This window comes from Pteropus alecto, unplaced genomic scaffold (genome assembly GCF_000325575.1).
Source record: "Pteropus alecto unplaced genomic scaffold, ASM32557v1 scaffold53, whole genome shotgun sequence".
In the NCBI taxonomy this organism is placed as follows: domain Eukaryota; kingdom Metazoa; phylum Chordata; class Mammalia; order Chiroptera; family Pteropodidae; genus Pteropus; species Pteropus alecto.
The window spans coordinates 6449730-6459647 of NW_006434366.1; the positions used below are offsets into that span (position 1 = coordinate 6449730).

A 9918-nucleotide genomic window follows, 5' to 3' on the forward strand; every position below is an offset into this window, starting at 1 on the left:
CAGCTGGTCCCTCCCAGACGCCTCACCCCGAGCCCTGCCTCCCCCTCCCCGCCCTCCCCATTGCTCATTTCCACCCATTCCCGTGGATGCCGAAACCAGCCCTCGGGCACCTATGAACTGGACCTCACATCTTTCAAGAAGAGGGCCGTTTGCTCTGTAAATTGGTGCGGGGGGGCGGAGGGGAGGAGCAAACGTCTATGGGCAGCTGCCCTTTTTAGGATCGAAAAGGTTTCAGTTTCTGCTTACCAAGGGGTTCGGGTCGACGGTCCCTGAGTCCTCTAAGAAGGCATGAAGCCGCGTCGGGCCCTCTGAGCGCCAGCCTGCCTCGGCCCCAGGGACCTGGGGGGGCCGGGTGCTGCCTCGTCTCCTCAGGAGACCATTGCGAGGGGTCGGAACCGGGGGACAGTGAGGTGCTGAGCGGTGGGAGTGAAAGTTAGTGCCACCTCGGGGCGGGGGTTGGACGCTGAGGCCGTGATCTCTGCCCCCATTTGTTTTCGAAGTCGTGGCTGCCAGGGGGGGCTGCCTTGTCCCTGTCCCCACACCCTTCTGCGGCCGCGGTCAGCCTCCCGCCACCTGTCTTCCCGCCCGGTTCCTCCTGACGGGGGTGTGGCCGGGACCCCGAGCGTTCAAACTAGAAGCGTGTTCACGGCCCGTGTGTCCCACAGAGCGCGTCTGGCGATCTGATGATCAGAAACATCCAGCTGAAGCACAGCGGGGAGTACGTGTGCGTGGTGCAGACCGCGGTGGAGAGCGTGTCGTCCGCCGCCAACCTCACGGTGAGAGGTAAACGCCCACGCCCGGGCGCGATTTAACTCACGTGTTTCCTGGGCGTCCCGTGCCCGGGGAAACCACGACGCGACAGCGGGTATTAGTGCTGACTGAGGACCCCGCCCCGGGAACATGACGGGCGGGTGCTGACCCCCGGGAGCGGAGTGCTCAGCTCTGCCTTCCAAACAGCGCTCGCCGTCAGCATTCCGCAGCCGCTGCCGGGGCGATGCGCCCTGAGCGTGCCATTCACTCACGGTCGTGTTTAACATGTGAGAGAACAGCGCTGTCTGTGTGCGTGCGTGTGCGTGCGTGTGCGTGCGTGACTGCTTCCAAAAGAATCCAGACCACCCAGAATTCCCAAGAAAATCTGCCAATCCGAGCTGCTGTGCAACACACAGATTGGCTGCTGGGCCAGAAAATGAGCAGCGTGCATCACGGGGTAAAACAGCCCCAGGTAACGCACCAGGAATGACAATCACACCGGCAGCTCACAGGGATGGGGAATGACAGAGTCACACCGTAGCTCACAGGGACAGGCATCACGCCCAGAGTAAGGGACCCACGCTAGGGAGCCAGAGGCCCGCTGAGCAGAGGCCTCAGGAAGCCAGCGGCGTCCACAGGCGGCGTCAGCGGCAGCTGGCGTCTACAGGCGGTGTCCTCAGGTGGCATCTGCAGGCGGTGTCCGCAGGTGGCGTCCGCAGCTGGCGTCTGCAGGCGTGCATGTTGTGATTTTGGAATCTCTGCCTCCCGTCCAGACGTGGGACCCAACAGCAGAAAGATAGAGAAGCCGGGTAAATGGCCCTGTGAAGTCGGGACTTGTCGGCAGAGTTCAGGCAGTCATGTGACATAGCCTTCCCTTTGGTGGACGAGGATGCCATTTGGGGAGTAGCCCCCCAGCGTTTGCACCCTTGCCCGCCTTAGGCTCCCCAGGACCCCCGGAGAACGTGAAGGTGGAGGAAATCACAGACACCACGGCCCAGCTCTCCTGGAGAGAAGGCGCAGACAACCGCAGCCCGGTCACGTGGTACTCGGTGCAGGCGAGGACGCCCTTCTCCGTGGGCTGGCAGGCCGCCACGACAGGTGAACGCGACGGGCAGACGCCACAGTGCCTGCCCGCGGGTGTCAGGTCAGTGCCGACACACGCGGACTCTGACCCCCCGACCCCTCCCGTCTAGTGCCCGAGGTCATCGACGGGAAAACCCGCACGGCCACTGTCGTCGAGTTAAGGCCCTGGGTGGAGTATGAGTTCCGCGTGGTCGCCAGCAACAAGATCGGAGGTGGAGAGCCCAGTTTACCGTCAGAAAAAGTAAGAACTGAGGAGGCAGGTTAGTGTTTTGTTCCTGAGTAACGGCTTAGCAGGTTCCCCGGGGTGGGCGGTTGCTCCCTTGCCCGGGTGTCCAGGCCAGCAGGGGACCAGCCCCGATAATCACTGTCCCGTTATCTGACCTGTCCGGTGGCATTTGTCAGAAGACTCATGTGAAAGCAGTTCTCATCAAGTGTCTAGTCCCTCGTCAGCGTTCATTAGAGCATGTTGAGTGAATACGGTTTTGTCACTTAAGGTTATAACGACTCTGTGACAGTCTCCCTGTTAACTGGAAGTGCCGTTTTCACCTAAAAGGAGCCCTGACGAATTGTTGGGGAATGACAGCTGGGCGTCTGCTGCAGGGGCACCCCATTCTGCCCCCAGCTCAGCGGGTGAGCTCAAGCAGGCGATGAGCTGGGACGTTTTAGCTTCTCGAGTATCGAATTGAGACGGAATCGTTTCGAAGTCCACGTGGGGTAGCTCTTAATGCTAACTGTAGACTGTCTTACAATTCTAAAAACATCCCAGCGTTACGGCCGACAGCTAGAACGTGTCGGTGGCATCGCCTCGCTGAGGCATCCTGGCTTTCCCTTCATGCTGTGACACTGACCGATGCTAACTGGAATGATGCTTTAAGCTCAGTGGTCACGTCCTGTGGGGACTCAGCCGCGACAGGATTCACGGAGCGCGTTGCCCGTCTCGTGCCACCCAGGCCAGAGCAGGGGGCGTCAGCGCCGGGTCTGGTGGGAAGGAGGGGACCCTTCGCTGCTGACGCGGCGTGTTTGGAGGTCCTCTGTGCCCAGCGCCCCCTGGACGCGTGGTCACCGCTGTGAACGATGTCCGCGGCCGGGGTGCACCAAGTCCAGGAGGCCGACGCCGGCTGCCTCTCTGTGGGGATCACACCGCGGGGTGGCGGGTCCGAGCCTGGCGCTTTCACGTGACGCTGGCGTTGATGCCAGAACTAACTCGCTGCCATCCGCCTCCCGTCACCCCGGCAACCCTCCTTCCCTTTACCATCCTTCACACTGAACCATTTCTTCTTCCTGTTTGAAGCTTTGGTAATTTCATGCAGACATAAATTTTTGAATGATCTCCCCCAAATACCTACTGTTGACCCTTGAACCGAAGAGTTGACAGTGGTGTGTGACTTCTGACTCACTAAAAGCTAAGGTGTGTCTCTGTGTCCACGGGGGCCAGTGCCAGGTCCCCCGTGACGCCCGGCCACGCGGCTGCCCAGTCCCCCTGTGGACCCCGCGGGTCAGCACACAGGGGGCCCTCTGCCTACCGGTGGACACACACAGCTCAGCCTGTGCTGCTCAGGGTCAGCCGTGTGCGTGCGTGTCTGCGTCGCACATGTGAACACACGTCCACGTGCATGCAGCGTGCGGTGGTCACCGGACCTCGCATATGACGAGTAAGCAGCGCCGAATCTTCCGGACGCCCCCAAGCGCCTGCGGGTTCACCGACGTCTCTTTGACCCACACAGCTCCCGAGGTGGCGCCTTCGGAAGTGAGCGGAGGCGGCGGAAGCCGGTCCGAGCTGGTGATCACCTGGGACGTGAGTGTCTGGCCACTGACGCGTGTGGGTTCTCTCCGCACATCGTCACTGTTCCCAGCCTTTGGCAGATTTTATTTTAAATTTCCTTTGGCAGCATTTTATAGAAGAGAACAGGAAGGCCGACACTAGGTAACTTGCCCGAGGTCATCGGGCTGACACCACAGGGAAGGGTCCGGTCCTGGCTGTTTGCTCTGGGGCGGCCCTCGCACCTGGCGGTGACGCACGCCTGCTGATGCCAGCAGGTGCTGGCTTCCTGGCCATTCTCCCAGCTGTAGCTTTATGTCATAATTAGGAAAAATTTTAATTAACACATTTAGAGTCAGAAGGCGCTGGAATTATGTGTATTATTTGAAGGTGTTGGTGGAGAGGGTTAGGGGGTCGTGATGAGATGTCAGTTGCGGTTTTTGACAAAACAAACAGCTGCGAGCTTTATTACATCGTTTCTAATGCTTTTTTTTTTTCAGTTTTACTTCTTTGTATTTAATTATTAGATCCACAAAGTCAGCATTAGGAATTAGGTGTTTTTTATTGGGCTTAAGAGATGAGGTTCATTCACCTTCTCATTATGATTCGGAACTCACATTGGGGCTGTGAGATGCTGAGAAATCCGAGTTACTCTAGAGGGTTTCCATCAGCCACCTGCACGGCTGTGCTTCGAGGCGCGCTCCGCGCCCACCTAAAGCAGCCGACTGTCCCACTGCACATTTTCTGATTTCGTGTCGCCGCTTAGTAGGACGCCAGGGTTATCTGGCGGCTCTGCGGCGTGGCCTCGTCCCCCCAGGCAGGTGCTGACAGGACGGAGGGCGGCGGCTCTGCAGTGTGGCCTCGTCCCCCCGGGCGGGCGCTGACAGGCCTCCCCTCTGCAGCCGGTGCCTGAGGAGCTGCAGAGCGGTGAGGGCTTCGGCTACGTCGTCGCGTTCCGGCCCCTCGGAGTCACCGACTGGATTCAGACGGTGGTCACGTCGGCCGACACCCCGAGATACGTCTTCAAGAACGAGAGCATCGTGCCGTTCTCTCTATACGAGGTTAAAGTGGGCGTTTACAACAACAGAGGCGAAGGGCCCTTCAGCCCGGTGACCACCGTGTTCTCTGCAGAGGAAGGTACGGCCAGCGACAGCTCAGCCCCGCCGATGGGCCGCTGGGCTCGGGCGCTGATCTGGGGGGTCCTTCGCGACTCTGGGTGTGTCCCCTCCAGTGACTGAAGTCAGCCGAGGTCTCCAGTGCAGAAGCAAACAGCAGCTGTGCCCATGTGGGGTGTGGGGCCCGGTGGGTGGTCACAGGGGTGGTCAGCTAGAAGTCCATTCGTTAGGCGCCCGCCCTCACGGCTTTCTTTTGGGGGTAAGGTGGAGATGTTCCCTCGGAAGCGCCCTAGCCTCGGGTTTTGTAGTTGTCCTGCGGCTGGTGAGGGAGAGGGGCCCCCAGTGTGACGCTGCAGGGTGGACGCTGCAGGCCCGAGGCTCCGCCCCCCATTCCAGCGGGTGGAGACCCCGCGAACCCCACTCTGCCCCACCCCGTCTCTGCCTCGCTTTTACTCCTGCCCCAGAGATCGCCTCTTTAGAAAACCGTGGTAGCGTTAGACAGTCGTGTGAAGTCCCCACCCGCGGGTGCCCTGGTGAGTGTGACTGGGCTCACGGGGACCGAACGCGCACCATCGGCCGGGTGCTGCGTGGAGAATTTCCCGAGGAGGAGTGGCACGCGGTTCCCATTGACACGCGAGAAGATGAAAGAGATGAGCAAACTTGCCAACATCCACCCGGACGCCCGAGCTAGTGTTTTGAGCCAGGGCCTTGGGTCGCAACCACTCTGAGCGCGTGAAGTAAAGCTGCCCGGCGTCCACTCGGTCCCCGGCGGTCATTCCTTAAGCAGGAGGCAGACTCGGTCTTTCTCAGCACCCCACCCCTGTGCTTAGCCTCTCTTTTTCTACTGCGTAGAAGAACAAACGGGTATTGTGAACCGACAGGTGACATAAAAACCTCTGCAGAAGAAAACGTTTTGATAGTCACAGCCAGACCCCGTTTCCAAGCATGCGGGGATGTCATTTCGAGGGCAGGTCAGGGGCCTGGGGAGGATGGCCCTGGAGTGGGGAGCTCCCCGGGCTGGTGGGGGGCAGTGGGGAGGGGCGTAGCCTGCCTCCTGCCCCTGCCTCCCCCGGTACCACCACTGATGAGTTGGTTAAAGGTCCTTCTGTTCCAAATGTCAGGAATGTATTCAACTCTGAAAACGGTGAGGGCTGCCTGGGCCTCACGCCGAATCGGGGGGAGTTGAGCAGCACCCCTGGTGGAGGAAGGAGGGGCCTCAGGGGCGCTGTGTGCCCCCAAACTGCCTGCCTCCCCGGAGCGCCAGCACCGGGCCTTCAGTCCCACGTACCCCTGGTTTCCCCAAACCGAGTTAAGATTTCTCAGGCAAGAAAATATAGGAGGCCCACATTTGGGTCAAGAATCCATCTCAGCATCAGTCAGCCCAGCTGGGGAGCAGGACTGTGTAATGAAGAAATAGATTCTGGGGTGGCAGTCCCTGCTCAGATCTGTGTGTGGGCTGGGAGAGGGCCCGCGGAGCCCTCAGAGCCATCCGTTACCAAGGGGACCTCTTAATATGTGATGAGCTCTGCGCACATCTGTCCACACCTTCCAAAGAGAAGGGGCTCACTAAACACTTACTGAACAAACGGCTTTGACCTTTGTTTGACAAGACTGGTGATGGTGGTGATGGTGATTATGGTGATGATGATGGTGATGGTGGCTTTGACCTTTGTTTGACAAGACTGGTGGTGATTATGGTGATGGTGGTGATGGTGATGGTGGTGATGCTGGTGATGGTGATGATGGTGATGGTGGTGATGGTGATGGTGATGGTGATGATGCTGGTGATGCTGGGAATGGTGGTGATGGTGGTGATGGTGATGATGGTGATGATGGTGATAGTGCTGATGCTGATGCTGATGCTGAGGATGGTGATGGTGATGATAGTGATGAGGATGATGGTGATTAGTGATGGTGGTGCTGGTGATGGTGATGGTGGTGATTATGGTGATGGTGGTGATGGTGATGATGCTGGTGATGGTGATGGTGATGCTGGGGATGCTGGGGATGGTGGTGATTATGGTGATGGTGGTGATGATGGTGATGATGATGATGATGGTGATGATGCTGATGCTGATGGTGGTGATGCTGATGCTGATGCTGAGGATGGTGGTGATGATGGTGATGATGGTGGTGATGGTGGTGATGGTGGTGATGAGGATGATGGTGATGGTGATGATGATGGTGATTATGGTGATGGTGATGATGCTGGTGGTGGTGATGATGATGCTGGAGATGGTGGTGATTATGGTGATGGTGCTGATGGTGGTGATGATGGTGATGATGGTGCTGATGGTGGTGATGATGGTGATGCTGATGCTGGGGATGGTGGTGATGATGGTGATGATGGTGGTAATGGTGGTGATGAGGATGATGATGCTGGTGATGGTGATGGTGGTGATTATGGTGATAGTGATGATGCTGGTGATGATGCTGGGGATGGTGATGGTGGTGATTATGGTGATGGTGGTGATGGTGATGATGCTGGTGATGGTGATGGTGATGCTGATGATGCTGGTGGTGGTGCTGGGGATGCTGGGGATGGTGGTGATGATGGTAATGGTGATGGTGGTGATTATGGCGATGGTGATGGTGATGGTGATGATGCTGGGGATGGTGATTATGGTGATGGTGGTGATGGTGATGGTGGTGATGGTGATGCTGATGCTGGGGATGGTGATGATGCTGGTGCTGATGGTGATTATGGGTATGGTGATGATGGTGGTGATGATGGTGGTGATGATGGTGGTGTTGCTGGGGATGCTGGGGATGCTGGGGATGGTGATGAAGGAGAAGCAGAAGCAGCAGTATTTGTGGGCACAGAGCCCCCCAGCAGGAGCTGTGGGGTAAAGGGAGAGAAAGAGTGACTGTTTGGTAGAGAGAGCGAAGGGAAGGAGGGAAGAAGGCTGAGGTCCAGGAAGGACGTGCAGGATTGGAGACTGGAGCAGGGAGCGTGTGGCTCTGACCCGACTGTCCTATGACGTGGAGGCCGACCAGTGTCTCTGTTTCATGACGTGGCTTCTGCTTTCAAATATCTTCGTAGGCTATTCTGTAAATATCCAAGTATGTTGCCATGCTTTTTTAAAAAATAAGAACTTCAGTAATTTTTAATTAACTCCTAAAGTTCTAATTCGTTTCCCTTTCATTCCCAAACAGAGCCGACAGCAGCTCCATCTCGAGTCTCAGCAAGGAGCCTGTCCGCCTCGGAGATCAGGGTGTCCTGGGGCGCCGTCCCTTGGAAGCTGAGCAATGGACACTTACTTGGCTACGAGGTGATTTCTTTTAACTTCGGTCAGCTTGTGTGTGGACACGCTCGTGCTGCAGTGTCTCTGTTCATGTAAAAAGTCTCAACCGGGACCTCTTAGCTAACGTCTGACTTTTGTTGAAATTTTACCAGCTCATTGTCCCACGTGACTATCAGTGGACACTGAATTTAACTCAAGTTGAATAAAAATCATTTTAGTTGGGGTCAAAAAGAAGAAGTAGTCCTAGAAAAATAAATCATGTATCACATGGGCCAAATTTTTTAGAGGGATTAACCAAAAAACAAGTGTGAGATTGAGCTGCAGTACTTGAGTTCACAGGCAGTTCGTGCCAGGGAGACCCCCTTCCTCCAGCCATTCGTCATACTGTCTCGGTGGCCTGCTCAGGTCGGAGGGTCTCTTCTAGGGTCCAGAGAAGCCAGCTGCCTGTCACATAATTTTTGCCCTCGAAGAACTCTCTTTAGTGAAATCAGACGAAAGACACGAAACAGAGGCTAACACAAGAACGAGTGTGATGCAGGACACGGCCGGTCACACAGAAAGTGCGGGGGAGGGCGGGTGATCTGAAGAGGTCGCCCAAAGGCAGTGAGGCTGAACCGTCTAGAGGAAACCGGAAGATGTTCAGATTTGGGGGCAGGATTTGTCATGCTGGAGAGGTGGGGACCACATGTGAGTGAGGGTGCACGCACGGGGCTGTGTTCCAACCTGCGGCTCAGCCTAGAGGGACCCAGGGGGACGACGCCCAGCCTCCCATCTCCTGCCTCCACTGGCCGGATCTAGTGGGAAGCCAGTGGGGGACAGGCCTGTCATGCAGTCCCCAGCCCGCCCAGGATGAGGACGCAGGTCTGCATTTGTCCCCTGAGCACTGTTGGATGTGTTTTGCCTGGTATTTGTTTAAATGTGTTTGGTCTAGCAACTAAGTTGGAAATCTTGTCTAAATCTTGCCTGAAAATCTGTAGCTGTAAACAAAATAATGTTAGTCTATTAAAATCACATTTTTGAATTAATACCTGGACTTTAGTGGCTAAAAAAGGTGCCATTTTCAAGACATTAGTTTTATAAACTGCATTTCATTTTAAGTTTAAATTAAGTGAAATCTCAGTGACAGTAAGAGTTTCTCATGGCAGGGCCGTTCGTTTTTGGAATAACCAAATTACTCATAGAAATACAGGTAGCATCGTAAATCCTGACAGGGCTCAGGCTTGCTTCTGTTCACGTCCGGTGTTAGACATATGGCTTGTTAAGTGGGTCTGTGGTTCTGGGGAAGGATGATGTCGCCTCATCAAGAAGCTGGAGTCCCAGGGTGCTTTAGCTGCCCAGACTGTGCGGTCGCGAGTGTGTCTCCCCCTCTTCCCGGGTTCCAGTTACCTGTGGTCAGCCGTGGTCCAAGAATATTAAATGGAACGTTCCAGAAATAAACAATTCATAAGTTTTAAATTTGCAGCCATCCGAGTAGGGCAGTGCAATCTGGAGCCACACCCCCGACCCCTAGAAGGCGACTCATCCTCAGTCCAGAGTCTCCACCTCTGCGGGCTCCCTGCCCTTCGGTCACTCAGTGACCATCTGTGAGAACTGGTGGCCCAGACGACCGCAGGAGGGCGCTCACTGTCACCGCTGGTCAAGCTCCAGCTCAAGAACAATGTGGAGAGGAGCGGGCTCAGCCCCGCTGCTCTCCAGGCCCCGCCCACCCCACCTGCTCCGCACCCTCCCGCGGGGAGCGCTGGGAGCCCCTGCAGGGCGGGATGGGAGGCCCCAGTACAGGTGCGTGGTGCCTGCAGAGCAGCCCGTCTGCGGCCCCCCGCCCGCGCCGGGGCTGGAGTTCCCGCCCACCCTCTGCGCCCCAGCTCCCCCGGCACCGGCCCCCCATCCTGAGGCCTGGCAGCCGCAGCCCGGGGTGTCGCACTGGCATGCTAGAGACACCTCACAGTGGGGGAGTCCAAGGGCCTGG

At 56.9% G+C, this 9918-nt stretch overlaps 1 protein-coding gene across 1 annotated transcript in view; it reads left to right on the forward strand.

Moving 5' to 3' along the window:
• The window catches only part of LOC102897018 (contactin-3), a 78091-nt gene that overhangs the window by 53410 nt on the left and 14763 nt on the right, over positions 1-9918 (forward strand). The window contains exons 18-23 of the mRNA XM_015587171.1: positions 636-783; positions 1690-1848; positions 1944-2093; positions 3558-3628; positions 4495-4729; positions 7864-7979. Of these exons, the coding sequence (XP_015442657.1) occupies positions 636-783; positions 1690-1848; positions 1944-2093; positions 3558-3628; positions 4495-4729; positions 7864-7979 (879 nt within the window). The remainder of the gene's footprint in view (positions 1-635; positions 784-1689; positions 1849-1943; positions 2094-3557; positions 3629-4494; positions 4730-7863; positions 7980-9918) is intronic.